Source organism: Dipteris shenzhenensis, chromosome 14 (assembly GCF_047967505.1).
Source record: "Dipteris shenzhenensis isolate YYH24624 ecotype China chromosome 14, Dip_SZ_1.0, whole genome shotgun sequence".
Lineage (NCBI taxonomy): Eukaryota > Viridiplantae > Streptophyta > Polypodiopsida > Gleicheniales > Dipteridaceae > Dipteris > Dipteris shenzhenensis.
Genome location: NC_141609.1, coordinates 31,987,266 through 32,007,763, shown reverse-complemented (window position 1 = coordinate 32,007,763; position 20,498 = coordinate 31,987,266). Strand labels below are relative to the sequence as shown.

The window sequence follows — 20,498 nt, the reverse complement described above, 5'->3', positions numbered from 1 at the left end:
CTAGTGAGAGCATGAATAAATCAGTTTTCCTGAGCAATTCACGATTATTATTATTTTTTCCCTATCTACAGGGGACTTTTGCCTTTACATCCCTTCCTCCCAAGCTAGCCCAATGGTGGTGGGTGTTATGTGTAAAGTTGTCTAAAGTGGGTATGATCTCTAAAGTTGGCATTTAAATAAAGGCCTTGCAAATATCTTCGCTTCCTTCTTTATGTTGTGCCAATTCTCCGTGTGCATGGTTTTTGAGTTGGATTCATAGCAAATCTCACCAATTGCTTTGCTCTATTTTTAATTCAAGATCAACCAACTTGAAAGAGGCTTTTCTTGATCTCCTTAAAAGAGGCTTTTCCTATTGGTTCCCCTCTTACAATTTGTGGTAGATCTACCATTCGTCATTCTTGGAGTTATGTGCTCTATTTTTTGATCGATGTTGGATGCCTTCCAATGGAAAGGATGCTTTAAATACCTCAAAGATGGCAACATCTACATCTCAATTGTGGTATACCTCTTTCGAAGTCTTCTCTTGCCACTTTAGCCCCGTCATTTTTTGTACCTTTGAAGAGCATTTTGTCAATTCAATGCATCTATTGTCATTTTTTAATGGAACAATTTCATTCTTCTCAGGTATGCGAACCCTTTCCCCACAAATTTGTATCTGGCTATAGAACATGATGGATTGGATTTTTATGCATCCCATTTTCTTCTATGGATGTGCCTGTTTGATATAATGTTGGTGGTGCACCAAGCTATGCCAATCAACACCTATGTGTTAGACTAGAAAAGATGTAGTGGCTCTTGATTACATCAATCTTGCAAAGTGTTCTCAAGGCCCCTAAGCATCAAATCCTACAAGCTTGTTTCTATCCACTATTCCAACATGCCTTTTGAGTATTTAGGGAGATTATTCCTTTCCTCTGCAAGAATTGAGGTTTCCATTTTTGCATTGGGATGCTCCTCGCCATGCAAGATGAGGAGTCCTACTTGGAAGCACCAATTCCTCACATGGGTTGTGAAACACAAGGCAAATTTTTTCTACTTGTGAGACTTATGGGAACTTAGCAAGCGAGTGTAGCATAATCAAAGATACAATCCTTGAGATAACAACATTCATGTGTCCGATTACAAGCAACAAGAAAGAAACTATAGATTTTTCAAGAGTTTTGACCAGTACCTATACATGTGTTTGGAGCGTTGACTTCTAGACCATCCACCAACGAAACCGGAGGACTTGCCAGGGGATGGGACAATAAGATGAGTGTCCCACATGAAATTTTGTCTAGGCTACCATGTGTGGGTCGCCATTTGTCATATGGGCCTATTTGTGGGGGATTGTCTCAACTCTTTGAAAGACATCGACCAGCGGGCAGCTCTGGCAGTCTGGGTGTTGACGGTGGCTATTGGTGTTTATTACATGAAGGAAATAGAGGGCTATCTTGCAGTGAATCTCCAAGCCGTTGGATTCCAATGCTTCCTCTCTAGCTTCCTACTTTCATCGTGTTTTTTCCCGCATCGCCTATCCTCAATGCCCACCATGTGGAGTCTTCCTAGTGTGCCATGTGTCTTAAAGTGACCTTTCATTAAACCCCTCTCAAGGGTACTCCAATTGCATCTTACAATAAATGCCTGGGCTTATGAACACTCCTCCCAAAAACAACGAGATGGGATGTCTGATCAAGTTTTGTCTTCTAGGAACCAATATTTTTTGGACCCACAAAACCGACATGAGAAAAATCCATGGTCATAAGAAAGTGTGCCACTCGTAGATTGCCCCGCCCAATGTATAAGTGTAACATACTGAGATCTTATGCTGATGTAATGTTGAGCTCTCCATTCATGCAATATAAAGCATAAAAAATTTCAACCCCCCCAAAAAAAAGTGTGGTGTTTTTAAAAAAAAAACTTTGGGCGTCACTTTCAGGTGGCATGGAAAGCCAACGTTCAACGGTCCAAAAATGCAAAATTCAACGAACCCATCTCTGCTTTATCAATGTCTGTTACAAAATCTTCGCCATAGACTGCTCAGCGAATGTATTTCAACTAATCCATCTCTGCTTTATCAATGTCTTCTACAAAATCTTCGCCATAGACTGCTCAGCGCTTGCTTTGGCATCTGTACCCCATCTCTGCAGCACTTCCACCCTTTTCACAAAGAAGATTATCACGCCTTACATGAAAGAAATCACGTATATTTGCATGGCTGCTGCTTTGCCAAGCACTGCGCAGGAGATATGAAAGAATTGCAGTAGATTGATGCGCTCTGAAACCAGATGCAATCTGCTTTGTATAGAGGAGAGCTGCATTTTTTTTCCTCTTCAATCCGAGGAGAATTGTTCTAGCCCGCCAAGTAAACCTACGCTAGGAGATGCGCATTATACATTGCCTCACAGCGTGGACTGTGCTGCTGCAACTTGACCTCCTTGTCGGCATCAATCTTTACGTAAGCATTTGTTCTAATAATTTGCGGAAGAAGTAACGACGAAATTTGCGTTTCTTCCTTGTAATTGAGGCTCAACTGAAGCATTCTTTGAAAAACGCGTCTCAGTCTGTCATTGCTTCTCTTTCTCGAATAGCAATCATTGAGAAACACTCCTTATTGCAATTTTAACGAAGTTAACCGTTGGATGCCCTTCAGCTTGCAATTTTATACACACTTTATGCAGTGTCTAATTAGTGCATTGCAGATGTTAGAGGGATTCTTGCAGCCAAAGGAGTACATTGAGTCAGCTCCGAGGCATCTAGCTGAAAGTAAGGCCCAGAAGAATTGAATCAACTCTTGAACTACCAAAAATTTGCATCTCTGTTTGCCTTTCGTCAGAATTCGCATTATCCTCCCATCGTGAATAGAAACTGTAATGTATGCTTCTAGTTCTCCTGAACGTGATAACCCAGTCTTATATCTGACCAGCGGATTTGTGCCACCCTGTCAAGACCTTTCCTTTGAGATTCAGCACCCAGACGCTCAGCCCCAAGGTTATAGTCATAGGCTAATGCTCTCATGCATAACAAAGCCTCTAGCAGGCAGGGAATCTACCCATCTTTGTAACAAAGTTTCCATGGTGATGCCCTTACACATGATGCCCATATGCCAAGTCAATAGAACTGGCTTTCGTTCCATGTCAATCTGCAGTCAAAATCAATGGAGCAGTACACGGGTGGCATGGTCGATGTCCAGCCTGTGTGGATGATGTAAACAACTGACTTGGAGATTATGGCTTTGGAAGGGGAGGCCATGGTCAGTTCAATAGAGTCCCGTTTATTGCAAGGGGCATACACATCACCTCCTTTTTATGTATCCTTGCCTGAGAGGAAAGTGCATTCTATTAGGTTCTGCACACACACTGCAATATCTTGTTAGATAATGATAGTTTCTGTATGTCCTGATTTTAGTCTATTGGGTTACAAAAATTTCTCCTCAAATGCTGAAGGAATTATGTACTTGCAGCTGGAGCGACACTAGATGTGTATTTTACAAAATGGAACTCGATGCATTGTTGGCTTAAACAACAAATATCCTTTAATTCCTCCTTATACTCATGGTATCCCACCATCTGGAGTCCCTGTACTGTGTCTTGTGGAGGAGGAATTCAGGTGCTTACTTCCATCTCGTTTATGCCATGCTGAAAACCTATCCACATTGTTTTTGTACGTTCCCCTTTTAAGATTCAATTTATGTGCACCTTTGACATCTCCCTATACGTCTTAGTGGAGCAATTTCGTTCCTTATCTTTGTTACAGAATGCAAGTGTTGACTGCTTTGATAACAACTTCACAAAGGCTGACATTTCAAACTGTCTCCATCTGGCAGTCCCTGAGATTTTGCAGGTAAGAGTTTTGCAATTTGCAATCTGCTTCGTTGTTTCATTCATGCATAGTGATAATGGTTCATAATTGTCACTGCTTCCCTTGGAAGTAGACATACTTGCTTGAAACGTTTGATAAAAAAATCAAACTCACCTGCTTCAATCAAAGGTCATGTTTGAAATCACCAAATGTTTGACGCTTTCAACGTTTGGAAACACCTCTGTATGTATTCATTTTCATTATTGCGATGCTATTCGTTCTCATTTTCATTATTGCAACACTATTTGTTCTCATTTTTGCGAGGCTAATGTAATTCAGGGTTCCTTGTATTTCCCCCTCATTGAAGCCAATTAAGAAACCAATTCTAACTTGCATATTGATAATGAAAATGGAAAATTACTTTAAAAGTAGAAACAAGGAAAATAACAGAATGTGGAAATAACAGAATTTTTTTGAACACTTAACCAATCAAGATGGACCCACTGAAGTGATTAGTTCATTCTCAAATGTTTGCTCATGTTTGAAATCTTCTGACGATTCAAACACTTGGAAACAACTATCTGTATGCAGTTCAGTCTCATAAAAGCTAGGCTATTTAATTGAGGGCTGCTTGCATACCTCCCCATCGAAGCCAATTAGGCACAAAGAAACAAATTCTGACTTGCATATTGGTAATGAAAGTGGAAAGCTATTTTTGAAAGTGGAGACAAGGAAAACAACAGAATGTGAAAATAGCATAAAATTTTTGGACACTAGATCAATGAAGAGTGGATCCCCTTCAGAATCCTCAGTACGATTCTTGTGTGTGTGTGTATACATACATACGTACATGCATATACATCTACATCTGTCTGTGTGTGTGCATACATACATACGTACATACATATACATATACATCTGTGTGCGCGTGCGCACCACGCATGTGCACATGGGCGTGTGTGTGTGTGTGAGTGTGTGTCTCATTATCATCATCATTGGGATGTTGTACACTGCAGACCTGCAACGAATTCCCGTGCTTGACATATAAAGTCCATGCTCTTCCATGGAGTGAATGCAATCAGGCCTGTGGAAAGGGTTATCAGACAAGGTGCAGATAGAAACTCTTAAATTTATTGGAGAATAAGAAAGTCATCTTTAAATATTTTCATCATGATGTTTTGACAGAGACAATCAAAACATGTGTTTAGTACTTTCCATTGGGATGCATAAGCATTTATGTTTCTTCCAGAGATGGTCCCCCTCCCCCCTTGAAAAAAGAACTGATACATGAGTATAAACTCAAGGGCTCAATACACCATGCAAAGCATGAAAAAGCCAAGGTGGTTGAAAATGCTAAAACAAACCAGATGGGGACTCTGAGAAGAAAGGCTTCCAGAATATTTGCATGACAGACCTTATAGAAATTGCAAATGGGAAATTTTCAAATATTCCTTTCTTATATTGGTATTCTCTTTGGACAGAAACCTGATATGCATTGACAGCCTTGGAAACACTGCACAGTCTAGCAAGTGTGGAATAAAAGATGGTTTGACAGAGAAGCAATCATGCAATATACAACCTTGTAGCTCATCATACTGGCGTGTTTCAAGCTGGAGTCATTGTAATATGTCATGCGGTGGTGGAAAGAGAGAAAGAAATGCATCATGTGTATCCAATGATCCCACGAACCTTAGTCCTTGTCTAACACCACCACCTGTAACAGAGAGAATCTGCAATTCACAGGTGATTATTTTCTGACTCTTTTGGAACACATGATAAGTACTTTTCCTTGTCCTTTGGTTCCAACGGAAATAAATTTCCTTGTCGTTTGATTCCAATGGAAATAAATTCACTGAAAACTTATGTATGATCCCTATGATCAAAAGAATTAGGAGCTATAATATTTAAAATGTACTCAGAATGTCCTTGTCGTTTTTCTTCTTTTTTTTGAGTAATTCTACATGCATAGTGCATCATTCTGATCCCTCTCAAAATCTTTTTCAGCCAATTTGGGGGTTTTTTACCCTTTTTCCCTTTTTTTAACCCTCTGTTACTTTGCCATTGAATGAAGATTGTACAATGTGTGGAGAGATTTGGTTTCCTTTTGTCCTTTCAAAAAGGAAAAGAGAGAATTCACATGACGACCACTCCCCTAAGGCCTTTTCATTTTTTTAAAAAGCATAATGGTAGTGGAGAGTGTGCCGATGAGCCACCTACTACTGTCACAGCATATTTGCATTTGCTCCACTCATAGACTCACCTTTACTGCTTGCTATCAAGGTGCCACATTTGTATTTGCTCCACTCATGGACTCACCTTTACTGCTCACTATCAAGGTGCCGCACATGATTTCCATATCTGGCCACCTGCCACTGCCCTTCCAAGTGTAGCTCTATTGCCACTGCTTCAAGGGAGTCACCGATGCTTGAGCAGCCCCAATCACAAGGGAGTGTGCCCCCATCACAGACACACAAGTGTACACGAGATGGAGGTGTGGAAGCAGGAATGGAGGTGTGGAAGCAGAAGCAGACCTAATGACATGCCAATGAGTGGAAGGAGAGATGGTGGTGTGGATGTAAACCCAATGTGGAGAGTGGAACATGGAAGTTCAGCGAAAGCAACAAACCAACTTAGTGGCAAAAGTAGAACCTGTAGCAGAGGCAGCTGCAGAATCAAACATGGAGTGACAGATCTAAAACCATTACGATGACCACCATACAGCCATGAGGCCAACCACCCTGAGGAGGGGTATCATGCAGTTGCAAGGCCAACCACTCTGAGGAGGGGTATAATGGCACCGATGAGAAGCTTGCAGTCCAATGATTCCATCATTCATCTTCTTGTCCCTTTGATGGGCAACATCCACACGGTCCTACAAGACCTACATCTTCAAGACCTGTGCTTGCAAGAAGCTTTGTGAGTAGTGCTCTTACAGACTTCTAAGGCAGCATCCCACATTGCCATGCCTACTGTCATCTTGTGCACTCTGTGGTGGCATCTGACATTCCCATGTCCAATTCCAGTGCTCCACCCTCTACTATGGTTGCACCTATTGAGCTTGCCACCCAGCCACCGATCACTATTTCCATGAACACTATGGAGATTGGTAGTGTTGATAGTGACATTTACTGTTGCTGCTGACGATACTGAGAAAGACAAGAATTAGCAGACTGATGAGATTTGATCCACTATGCCTATGCCCATCACGTCACCATGCTTGGGTTTGGGAGTACTTTGACTCTTGGATCTTTATGCTTGTGCGTGTTGCCTTTATTTCCAATTATTCTTGTACCTCCACCACAATATCCGATATTGAGTGGGAGCTACTACCCACCAATAATGTAAAAACTCCTTATCTTTCCAGCAGCATGCTAATGCTTTAACATGCATAATTGGATGGAACTTATGTCAAACAATTTATTGCACTGGAGTTTCTCACCCAGTTCAACTCAAGAGAACTCAAAGGACCCGAGAAAGAGAGAGAGAGAGAGAAAGAAAGAAAGAAAGAAAGAAAGTGTATTATTGTCCACTAAAGACCAAAATGGGCCCATGGGACATCAAGAACTCTGCATACAAGATAGCACAAAATCAACGTGCCACAAAGAAGAGGCATCGTCGAATATCATCTAAGTGCTACGCAATACAATGCAAGTGAAAGTACATAATGTCAAATCTGAGCCTAAATACAAAGTAAACTAGATGCAAGGAAACCGCCCTTGGGTGCAAAATGGGGGGATGAGTACAATATGCCAATGCAAAGATACAAGTCCAGGTGTCACGGAGTCTGAGAACCAAAATAATACTGGAAATCCTATCCATCGACTCTGCATCCTGCTATGAGAGTACAAATCTGAGCAAAGGTGAGGTGAGCGGCTGGTGGGGCGAGATCTCCATGAGTAAGTCTCCTCCGAAAAGCTGCCATCATCCTGGATCGTCTGGAGATGAAGCGGCGAGTACGTCCCCTATGTAACAAGATCCTGCGGTGTCTACAAACCATCTCATATGTACATCCACAGGGTGGAGGCATGTGTCCTGTGTGAGCTCTAACCTCCTCGTGCTCCTCCTAGTCTCTGTCCTCTGGTATAGCGTGTGCCTGAGCTCTATCAAGCTGGGCTCTATCACGCTCCGGTCTGTGCTGATGGTCTCTGAGGTAGTCTCGTCGAAGCATAGTGGCCTCCCTGACATAAAGAGCTAGGCAATGCTGATCCTCATAGTCCATCACTCGTGAGAGAGGTCCAAAGCCATCCGTGAAGAGACAGTGGAATCTACCTCTGAGCTCATAATATAGCGGGCATCTGCAAATGAAGTGCTCCTCTGACTCCACCTCTCCCATGGTGCAACAAGGGCAGATCCTGGTCTCTCGGCCTGGTCGCGGTCCTCCATGCGTCGCATCCTACCAGTCTCTATCTCGAGCTGATGCGAAGAGACTCTAAGCTGGCCAAGGGCAATCCTCAGTGAGTGGGACATGTGGATACCTGTATAGCCTGGTGGAATGACAAATCCATCCTCTGAGATCCGAAGGAAGTGGTCACGATATGTGGCCATCTTCGTCGGAAGCTGCGTGGGATAAATCCAAGTGCGATACGTATGAAGCTGCAGCAAGTCTGCTCTCGTGACCTGGCTAAGCTCGTGGCGAGTCAACTCGAGATGAGGGGCATCTATGCTGTATCGGAAGGGAGGCAGTCTATCCATGTCTAGTCCAAGAGATGTGAGCCACCTAGTGAGTCTGAAGTACCAGCAGTATCGGGCCCCAGATCGTGCCAACTCCATAGAAGATGCAAGTGCTAACCATGGCAACCGAGCTCTGCCTGCTGCTGAGTCTCCAAACTCCCTAACCCTGTGCAAATACATGACCGACTGAAACGTTGCATCCAATGCAAGGGGAGTAGCTCCAAACTCTGCTAGTATGATCTCATGCGGAACTGTAGCCTTGGCCCTAATGAGCCGAGAGAACATGATGATCTGTAACCTCTCTACTCGTCTCCGATCTGCAGCGCCGAGGTCTCCTGCCCAGAAAGGAGCTGCATACATCGCAGCTAGTCTCACCAATGTATCAAAAAGCAAGGATTTCGTATCGGGATGCTGAAAGTGGGACTGAAAACATTGACGCTCAAGATGAGCCAACGAAGCATACCCTTTACTAATCCTATCTCGTGCTGCATATGTCATGGTGAAGACCGGTCCCCTGAAAACTGCCCCCAAATAAGTGTACTCTCTAACAAGCTCAATGGGTTGTCCGTCATAAGTGAAGCAAAATTCATCCGTGCTGTAAATACGATCAGAGGTGTTGAAAACCATAACCTTGGTCTTGCCAAGGTTTACGGTCAACCCCCTGTCCTGGCAAAACCTGTGGAGTGCCTCAATATGTGCCTGGAGGCCCTGAGCAGTAGAGGAAATGAGAACCACATCGTCCGCATACAGGAGGATAGGAATGGAGGATCCTGAGAGAGTAGAGCCCACACCGCGTGTCATCTGTACAAACATCTCTAGCTCATCAATATATAATCCAAAGAGAGTAGGAGAGAGCGGGCAACCCTGCTTCACCCCAATCGTGCTGCATACCTCCTCTGAGAGCCCCTCACGTGTCCGAACCCGCCGACCAGTGACCCTCTCATACAAAGCCATGATAGCCCACTGTATCTCTCCACTGAAGCCCATCTGACGAATCCTCTGAAACAATCTGAATCGCGGAACTGTGTCAAATGCCTTCCTGAAGTCCACGAAGCAACAATAAAGCCGTTGCCTTCGTGACTTCGCCTCCTCTACCAGTGCCCTGAGTGTGAGGATGTGGTCAAGTGTCGAATGATCCCTGCGAAATCCAGCCTGCCCTCTGGCTCTGAGTCCTGTCGTCTCGGCATGGTCATTTATACGGCTTTCCAAAACTGATGCATAGATCTTGGCCATAACGTGGCCAATCATGATGGTCCTGTAATTCGACGGCTCCATAGGGTCCCCCGACTTGTGGATAGGTACTATGGTATTGCCTAACCAGGAATGTGGTAGGCTTGTACAAACAGACTCGTTGAAGAGACGGGAAAGAACAAAATCTAAGGCATCAATCCCATGGATTACATACTCCGCTTGCAATCCATCATGATCCTTAGCTCTCTCATTCTTCAATTGGTGGACTGCTGCACGGACACTCTCTGGTGTGAAGAGACTAGATGAAGCTGGCCTAGGGGAATGGGATAAATCGATGGCTGGCTGATCTGGAACATCGTATAGAGCTGAAGTGTATGCAGACCAGACACGTGGATCTGTGAGGGGGCTCTGAGACTTCGAGCGGAGGAATTTTCTCCAGAATTCCTTGGAGTCACAGCTGAAAAGCAAGCTTCTCAGCTCCTCCTCATTCCGGGCTAGAAATTGGCGTTTCTTGCGCCTAACCAACCACTTGTAGTCTCTCTTGGTTTCGGCAAGGAGGGGAGACTTCTCCTTGGTCTCAAGGTGAAGTTTCCTGCGGAGTTCCTTACACTCCTCGTCATACCAACCGTTGCAAGGAACAAGACCAACCGGTGGGGGACTAGACGAATGACATGTGGCAGGGAACGACATGTGAGCGGCAGAAACGAGTGAAGTATGTACAAGTTCCCACCGGTCCTGCGTGGATGGTAGAGCGTCTAATAGATGAGGACGGAGTAGGCGGCTGAGGTTCTGGCTATATACATCATCGAACTGGTGGTCGAAATGAACCTCATAATAGGGTTGGCGGTCATGATAACGAGGGGGGGGTGGGTCATGGGAGACATGAGTCAAAGTAAAGTGGATGAGTGCATGGTCGGCAGAGGGCATGAAGGGGCTAACAATAAGGCTATGGATGGAAGGGACTAGAGTCGGGGGACCTATGATGTAGTCGATCACGCTAGTACCACGCCCAAAAGCAGAAGAGAATGTAGGCATGGAAGACTGTGGCCACCTGGACAAGCCGTTATAAATGACCATACTGTGCGAGGTGAGGAGCTCCAGTAACTGACGTCCCTGATCTGTGGGCTGTACTGTGCAGTCTGATGAAGTCCGACAGAGGCTATCATCGCGAAATGCTGGGAGTATGACCGGATTCTCCATGAAGTCATAAGTGAGGCCCTGTCTGTCTGAGGTCCTCGCGTTGAAGTCTCCTAAAAGGATGACTTCTCCGCGATGTGAAAAATCTGCAATGTCCGCTGAGTGATCCTCAAATATGGACTGGCCTGGTCCAGTGGAAGAATAGATCGACTGCGCCGGGGGGAAGTAGCAAACTGCAACAAAAAGATCTCGCTGAGGGGCTCTGCGGCGGATGCGTACCCACAAGAATCGGGCATGTGAATCCGCTCTCTCCACTGTGATGATCCGATCGAGATGCTCTCTGTACAAAATGGCCACTCCTCCAGATCCTCTCACTCCAAATGTCCGAGTGTGCTACCTGAAGGCAGATCTCCATGTATACCCTGTCACTCGTGGCAAAGGTCTCTCTGGACTCTCGTGTGTCTCCGTGAAAAAGATGATATCTCTCCCAAAGAATGCCCCCCGTAGATTGCCTGGCTGTGCTGTAAAAGAACCATTGCAGTTCCATACAGCGATGCGTAGACTATCTGACGGGTGGTGTGTCCCATGGGCCCTGTCTCGTCAAGCGGTCGGAGCAGGAGGTGGAGGTGGGGCTATATCTACTGGTCTGCCATCTCTAAGCACTGTGGGAGCACGCCTCAAGGTACCTGTGATGAGTCTGCCATCCTTGATCACTGCCCACTTGCCCTGAGCTCAGGCTGCATCTCTCTGAGGCATGAGCGCCTTGCGCTCCTCAACCTGTATCTGAGTCAGATCCTCGTCCATGAAAATCTGTGAGAGAGAGAGAGAGAGTGAGAGAGCACGGGATGGGTCGAGGAGGAGAAGTAGTGAGGGTTTAGACAACCTCCTATCATAGTGCGGAAGGAGAGGGAAGGCATGAGGGACGATAATAATGTGGAGCAGAAGAAGCTGCAGGTGATGGAAAGGGAGGGAGGGTTTATTAGGCAAAGCTGCTATTAGAGTTTGTCACCTCCTTTCCGTCAGTTAGGGAGAGAGCTTTGTTGGAATATGAAGCCAAAGTGAGTAAAAAATGAGTGTACTAGGTGTCTAGGGGGTGTTTTATAGTCTAGTGCCTATGGATGCCACGTGTCATATTGGGAGTTATCCCATATGCATAGGTGTTCATATGTGTGTGTGTGCTCTTATATAAGAGTTGTACTTGTCTAGTGTCAAATCAATCAAGTATCAAGCTATAAGCTCTTTGGTCTACATGTGAGTACTCTCATTTTTGTTCATTGCTCATCATTTCATTTCCATTTCATTATGTCTCCTTTTGAGTATCACTTCCTCTCCCTAGCCCACCCTCTCTCTCTCCCTCTCTCTACCATGTTCCTTCATGTGGTATCAGAGCCTCCCTTCCTACCTTCCCCTTCTTCTTGCTCTATCTAGAGGATGAGAGAAGACCGCAAATGGAAGCTCCCCTCTCCGTAGAGCCTCCCTTCTCTTAGCCTCGCCATGGTTTCTCGCCATCAAGTACTCCGCGGTCCTCGTTTGTGAGTTCATCTCACTCCCGCATCAGTTCATGGCTCTCCCTCAGCATTGGCAGACAGTCCTTGTCAGTTGGTTGCCAAAAACTTGTTTGGAGCAGTCTAGCGGCTGTTTTTTGACCTTTTGAGGTCTGATTTCTACGTTTTTTAAAATTTTGGCACTTCCCAAACATAAACGACCCTGTCCCGTACCTTTTCGAGAAAAAAAAATTAATTTTTTGTCCGTACGTCTGCATGGATCTCTGCAGATGGATGCGCAACAGTGCCAGGAGTCTATACAACTTGTCAGAGGCGATTCCGAGTAGTTTTAGGCTATTTTTAGCATTTTTTGCTCAAATTTGGACTCCCATGACCTCCAGCAGTGATTTGGGCAGTGTTGAGAGTTGTGGTGCCATAAGCACATGTAGAGCAAAGGTATGAGCAAAGGACAAGCTGCCACATGGCATGGAGGAGATATCCCACATGTGAGCAAGCAAAATGGATGTAAGTACCCTCACCTATAAAAGGGAGGTTCATTTGAAGTAATTCAATCAAGCACTTTGCACTATCTCAAGATTCTCTTTATGAGTCCAAGTTAATCTATCTTGGAACCTAATTGACTTGAGATACATGTCATGAGCACTCTCTTCATCATGCTTGCACTTAGGTTGCATCCTCCGTAGATTAGTGTTGTATTAGGATGTTGTCTTAGTGACTAGGAGAGTAGGATCCTCACTTTGTCATGGTATCAGAGCTTAGGTCTAGTCTCCTAGATTAGTTTTTAGATTGAGGTTGAGTGTTCTCTTTTAGTGTTCATTCTTTCATTCTCCCGTTGAAAGAATTCCGTCCATGAGAGTTGAAGATTTCCGTTCAATTCTTTTGTGAGAGTTCCATTGTGGAAAAGAGAGAGCTCTTGTGAGTCCACTCTTTGTGCTTAGAGAGTTGAGTTCATTGTGAGCTTGAGTGTTTCTTGCTGAGAGAGGAATTTCCATCCATTCATTTGCCAAGAGAGAGAGATCCTTGTCCTTGCTTGAGAGAAAGACTTGTTAGTATTATTCATTCATACTTTTAAGAAAGAAAGCATTGAGCTTCTCCCTTCATCAAACGAAGCCAACTGCACTGTTAGCCTACAATAGCAACGGCCCTGCAAGCTCCAAAGGGAGACAACGACCTCCAAGACGAGCTAGCGCTCTCGCTCCAACAACTATCTCCACGAGCAGCGACTACCACCCACAAGCTCCCGTCAGCCCACCGACAAAGAGACGAACGACAACCAGGGCCCTGCAACCGCGGCTCAAAGGCTTCAAATCTCACAAAGCGCCTGTCTCTACGTCTCTTTCTCCTCCAACTGCTTCCCAATAGCAGCGAGCACAACGGCTAGAGTTGAGGCAGCATCGGAAAGGCTCTCTGCATCGGCGGACTGCTCTAAGGCCTTCACAGCCCGCTTGCGGATGAATTCGTCCAGTTGAGCGTCGCAATGCACACACAGCTCCCACGCTTCTCAAGCCCATACTCGGCTTCTCTACAGTGGCTCAATCCGTCAGCGCAGCTCGCAGCTCCTCGAGCTCTCTCCGTCGCACGCCGTCGTCGTCTCTGCAGCAGAACCTTCAAAACTTCCATTTCTTTGCTAAGGTTCCCACAAAAAGCCACGTGGCAGGATAAGGCTTAACTGTGGTTAAGTTAATCCAACCATAGTTAACCTTGGTTAGTTGGGAGTGCTGGTTAACTTAACTTGGGTAGAACTAACCTTGGTCAGCAAGTAGATAAGGTTGGTTAAGTTCCTACCACATGGCTTAGGGCCCCTTGCCAAGCACAGTCCTGCAAGCAGCATATGAATGCCTATGCCACATCATCAAAGGCCCTCTTCTTCACAAAAGCTTCAACAAGCCATAACTTGCAATCCAGGAAGAATTTGCACACGCTCCAAAAAGGAAAAGTGATCGTCTTTTCAAGCTCTATGCACCTGTCAACTCAGATTTTCTGTATGCAATTAGACACTGCCAGATTTGAAAGTATCATCAAACTGGTAAGACCTTTGCAATGGCAATCCGCACTCCAACTGTTGAGAAGTTCACCGAGGATGGATTTCACACATGGTCTACACAAATGAGATATCTTCTGATGCACCAAAAGCTTTGGAAGATTGTAAAAGAAGATATACCCACTGCACAAAATGATGCTTGGAAGGAAAAAGATGAAGCAGCACTATCACTCATTGGATTGCACTTGGGTCCAAACATAATTCATCATATAGACTCTAAGGATCATGCCAAGGATGCATGGGATGAGTTGAACACAGTGTTTGGTGCAAAAGCCAAAAACCAAGAAATCCATCTTAAGATTGAATTCTATGGTATGCACATGGGCTTCAATGAATCCATGGCACAATTTGTCAACAAAATCAAAAGCATTATGACTCAACTAGAGGGCATAAATGCAAAAGTAGGAGAGAAAGATGCACTTGCAATTCTCCTTAAAAGCATGCCTGCAGAATATAGTGCATTGACAACCACTTTGAAGAATTTGCCAGATCCAAAGTTTGAAGAATGTGTATCCTCTCTTCTCGAAAAAGAAAGAGAGTTGAAGGCATCGACATCAACATCGACATCAACACACAACAGCTATAATGAAGAACAAGCACTATTCAGTAAAACATCAGTGAAATGCTACCATTGCGGAAGGATGGGTCACTATCAAAGTGACTGCAGATTGAAGAACAAACCAAAGTGTCACCATTGCAAGAAGCTCGGACACAAGGAAGAAGATTGCAGATTGAAGAATCAACAAGTCAACTACGTGGAGTCATCATCAAGCCATGAGCCAAAAGGTGACATCAATGGAATGTATTGAAAAGCAAAAACCTTGCCAACCTTGCCTATTATGTTTTGTAAATCAAACCTGACCACCTAAGAGTAGCTATGAAAGCACCCAGGGGAGGTATTGACATGTAAAAGCCACACTTGACCACCTTAAGTAGCAATGCATGCACTAAGGGGAGGTGATGGATTTGTAACTCACATCTGACCACCTTGCAGTAGCCAAAGGATTATGGCACCAAGGGGAGGTGTTGAGAGTTGTGGTGCCATAAGCACATGTAGAGCAAAGGTATGAGCAAAGGACAAGCTGCCACATGGCATGGAGGAGATATCCCACATGTGAGCAAGCAAAATGGATGTAAGTACCCTCACCTATAAAAGGGAGGTTCATTTGAAGTAATTCAATCAAGCACTTTGCACTATCTCAAGATTCTCTTTATGAGTCCAAGTTAATCTATCTTGGAACCTAATTGACTTGAGATACATATCATGAGCACTCTCTTCATCATGCTTGCACTTAGGTTGCATCCTCCGTAGATTAGTGTTGTATTAGGATGTTGTCTTAGTGACTAGGAGAGTAGGATCCTCACTTTGTCAGGCAGCTCCCTTGAGCACTTTCGCTCATTTTTTGGAGCCTCTTCTACGCATTCAGCGACTCTCAGATCGGCACATTGAGAGTCATGACGTGATTTTCCTTGGTAGCTGCTCCTATGGCCTTCATCGACACATCATTGGAGGGCATTCTCGCCTGGTTCTTCACCGACATACCTCTTTGCATCAGGATGTGCACACTCTTGTGTGGTAGCTACTTCGGGCTTATGGGTTCTCTACCCTTGCTATGCATAAATGAATGAATTATATCTTTACTACTTTCTTGTTTGAGTCAAGGGTACTCTGCCCTAGGTTGTCCCCCAAAATGAATGCAAATAAATCATGTGTGTTGAGTCAAAGGTTCTCTGCCTTGGATAGTCCTCCTAAAAAGATGTATTTTCCTATTTTATTTTGGTGTGTGGCTCCATGTCTCTCATTAGCCCCTGGAGCCAGGAGGGGATGTACTGTGGCAGCCATGCATTGGCTTTGATAGGTTTAGAGGGGGATGTATTGTGGGAGCCATGTATTGGCTTTGATAGGTCTCGTTATCAGGCATGGCCAATTTCTAGGATGGTGGTGTATTCCTAGACCTATGAGCTGGTCATGTAGGCATGCTATAACGTGAGTCTCTGAGCATGTTGAGTCTCAAGCCATGAGAGTGCTTGGATCAACCTTTGAACATGCTCAGACTTTAGCCTCTGAGTTACATAGGGTGCACAGTTTGATGACCGTCATTGTCATGTTCTGTTCTTGGTTCCATTCCAATAGTCCCTCACCTTAGACCGTCATTGTCATGTTATGTTCTTGGTTCCATTCCAGTAGTCTCTCACCTTGCCGTCATGGGGGGGTGTTGGAATATGAAGCCAAAGTGAGTAAAAAATGAGTGTACTAGGTGTCTAGGGGGTGTTTTATAGTCTAGTGAGTCCTATGGATGCCACGTGTCATATTGGGAGTTATCCCATATGCATAGGTGTTTATATGTGTGTGTGTGTGCTCTTATATAAGAGTTGTACTCGTCTAGTGTCAAATCAATCAAGTATCAAGCTACAAGCTCTTTGGTCTACATGTGAGTACTCTCATTTTTGTTCATTGCTCGTCATTTCATTTCCATTTCATTATGTCTCCTTTTGAGTATCACTTCCTCTCTCCCTAGCCTACCCTCTCTCTCTCCCTCTCTCTACCATGTTCCTTCAAGCTTCTATATGGGTGTGCCTGCCCAGAGAGAGTACTATTTGTGTTATTTGTCACTACATTTCTACACAGTTTTAGAAATGCACAGCAAGATCAAGGAGGGAATAATTCAGGAAGTTCTACAGCAATGCAGTACAACAGCGCCTGTACCACAACTTGTGACCAAGGTACAATAATTTATTACCACTCAGCTCAAGTCTACTAAACAGGAATTCACAGCAACAGTGAATACCAAGATCAACAAATGTGATGTCTATGAAGAGGTAAAAGAGCAAGAAACCAGGGTTGGGAATAACCAGATTATATGCATAGGAGGGCTCGCCAAGGATTGGACTTTAAACTGTGGAAGTATGACAACAAATATTGAACATCTCAAGAAGACATTTCCCCAAATCAAATGGGATCCAAAAGATATGCATTTTGCCCAAGGCAGGAATTATCTTTCAAGACAAGACAACAAGGAACAAAGTCCTGAGACAAACCAACAAGCTGAGACTCGAGAGGGACTAGAATATGGATTTCAAAGGAGTCACCCCAACTTCTTCCTCTATTTCTTCAGGCATCTCCATAGCTGCATACATAAATTGATCTTCATCTTCGCTAGTAAATAGTTCATGCGAATCAGCACAAGATAAGCATTCTGATGTGTTTGATTCGGATATTTCATACACAGAGTCATCCGAACTTGCTTGTGAAACTATCTCCCATGCTTTAGGCTAGCGAGCAATCGAGCAAAAACTTTTAATTTGCTTTTCTTGCTTTGTGCCTGTCTTTTGGGGACTTTTATTCGCAAAATGTCCTCTTTTGCCACAAACAAAACATTTACCTTCACCTGACCAATTGAAATACTTGTGGCGTCTTGCATACCTTTTTGGGCGTCGAAAGTTGGAGGATCTCCATTTGAATTTTATGAACCTTGGGCAAGTCGTTTAATGGCAATTGCATCTCTTGCTTGTGAAATTATCTCCCATGCTTCAGGCTAGCGAGCAATCGAGCAAAAACTTTTAATTTGCTTTTCTTGCTTTGTGCCTGTCTTTTGGGGACTTTTATTTACAAAATGTCCTCTTTTGCCACAAACAAAACATTTACCTCCACCTGCCCAATTGAAATATTTGCGGCGTCTTGCATACCTTTTTGGGCGTCGAAAGTTGGAGGATCTCCATTTGAATTTTCTGAACCTTGGGCGAGTCGTTTAATGGCAATTGCATCTCTTGCTTTTGTATCTTCTTTCTAATTTTGGCTGTCTTTTGCAAAACTGATCCTAGCCTACTATATCACAAACCTTTGTAGAAAACAAGTGTTTCTTTAATTTTTTCTGAAGCATGCATTCCGAGCACTGTGTTTTTATAATCACCTGAACAAAGTGAAAAAGTTTTGCAAATGTGAAATCTTCCAGTCTTTTGTACCTCAGTAGGTTGCCCGTTGATATTTATCAATTTTGTTTGGGCTTCGATCCTTGATAGAATTGCATCTCCTAGTTGAAGTGGAAGAGAATAAAGATATTGTCGTTTTTATGGGGTATCAGAAAACAACCCAACACGATAAACCAACTTTTGCATGTAGCAATTATATTCATCAAGCAAAGAAATATCACATAGCCTTTGTGCTGCAAATTCCCTAGCTGCTTGCTGGGAACCATCTACCATTGTTGGCAAAAACTGATTTGCAATAGCAGAGATTCAAGCATCTGGAGCATTAGGCATGTTATCATTAATGCTAGACAATAATTGCTCTTTAATGTTGTCGGGCATCCATTCCCACCAGTTGCCAAGGCTTCCTATGAAACCTCGTGTAGCTTCTGTGGCTGCTGCTCTTGGATCCCAATGGTACACTTCTGTTAAGCCTTGCATAAAACCATACAAAACCTTGAGAGGATCTTTGTCATTTAGGGAGTCAAGCAATCAAGATCAATCATATACCCTAGGAAATTCTTTGGATTTAAGGATTGTTGCATAGGAGGGCCGCCTGCATTGCACACTAGAAATTCACTGTGGATGTCATGTGATCTTGGTGCTCCTTGGTATGCTGTTCGTTTGCATCTCCAGGCTCTACTAGTAGATGCCTCATGATTAGAGTAAAAAGACCTCATTGTAGCCTCTAAATCATATTCTTCTTTGAATGGCATGCAACCTTGGAGGGAGGAGTCTTCTTCATCAATAAAAGGGGGATACTCCGGAATCTAGGGTGTTGGCTCTTTAGGGGGAGGAGCTAGAAGATACTCAAAAGGAACCCTCCAAGGAGGAAGGGGATGTTGGGGAGGAACAGGATGAGGATTTGTGCACTGATGTTCCCATATCCATAATGGTTCGGATTCTGGATCTGAAACAGTATCCAAAGTTTAGTAATCTTCCATTGGCCATAAGTCAAAACTAATGGACTTGCCATCACTATATCTTTCATTCCAAGATGAATAGTGTAATTCATGATCAGAATCTGGACTGTTCCCATCAGAGTCATAATCCCAGATTTGGCCAAGCATTAAGCTTTTTGGTAACATCATCTAAAAGAGTGGATCGGCTTGGCTCAAAGGATTGTTGGTGCTGCTGTGTAGAAACACGTGCAGGACGTGTGGTGTAGATGGGGTTAATCCTTTCCGTCTGTGGAGGAAATACCAAAGGGGAACTAGAATCTATGTTGGGTGATTCGTTATCCAAGCCAATCGTAGGCATACACCTTTGCTCATAGGAAGGCTTTAGAGTATATTCAAGGGGCTGCCATAAAAGAGCTTCTTTCTCATCAAAGAAGTTTTTCAAAGGTCATCGATGGCATTGAACCGGCCAGAATTGCTTCTGGGGCTTCTACCAGCCATTCTTGGTCACCTGTGTTTTGCAATACTCTTTTAGTATTCTTCCAAAAATTCTTGGGTGATGAATAATGCGGATGAGATCTTCTTCGGAATATTCGTCCGGCGCTTGTGCATCTTGAAATGCTTGCTAAGCTGCTTCTGAGTCTTCTCTTTCTTCTGTAAAGGTGCTGAAGTTTTTGAGGCACCAAGTTGTTGATCTTGTTTGCTACTTGGGCTAATGTAGCTTTGATCTCTCTCACATATCTTGCTATGTGATCTATGCGCTCTTGGACCATCTGATTGTGCAGATTGCACCAATTTAATTGTTGGTTTGCCAAAGGCTTTGCCGCATTTTTCTGAACTACTGCAAATGGAGAAAAAACAGCTTTATCATATCCTTAATGGGTTAGGCTTTCAAAGGGAACCATCTCTGGCCATTTTTCATCCTCCAATTCTAGGGATCTGAACATCATCATATCTTGGGAGGTGCTTGCATTGCTGATGACTCTGTCGAAATTGCTGCGATTTTGGGGGATGTCATTTACTGCAACTTGCTTTCTGTAACGAAGTGATGCATCAGAACCATGATATTCACAAGGCATTTGCTCAGGACAGAGATTTAGACTAAAATGCTTTGCCGACACTTTTGCTTTATTTTTAAAACTGTAAATCCCATGCGAGTCAGATTCTTGAATCAAATGAGGGAGATGTTTGGGGTCTGGTTCATAACTGACAGCTTCATAGTCTATCTCCCATTGGGCAGGCAAAACCACATCATCATATTTAAAAGGTACTACATCTCCATGGGATTGTCCATACAGAATGCATTCA

The 20,498-nt window shown here is 44.0% G+C and overlaps 1 protein-coding gene across 1 annotated transcript in view; it reads left to right on the top strand.

Moving 5' to 3' along the window:
- The first annotated feature begins 3,669 nt into the window (after positions 1–3,669).
- Positions 3,670–20,498, top strand: part of LOC147894483 (uncharacterized) — a 214,759-nt gene continuing 197,930 nt past the window's right edge. The window contains exons 1-4 of the mRNA XM_087385319.1: positions 3,670–3,822; positions 4,797–4,888; positions 5,262–5,523; positions 12,554–12,606. Coding sequence (XP_087241445.1) covers positions 3,670–3,822; positions 4,797–4,888; positions 5,262–5,523; positions 12,554–12,606 — 560 coding nt within the window. The remainder of the gene's footprint in view (positions 3,823–4,796; positions 4,889–5,261; positions 5,524–12,553; positions 12,607–20,498) is intronic.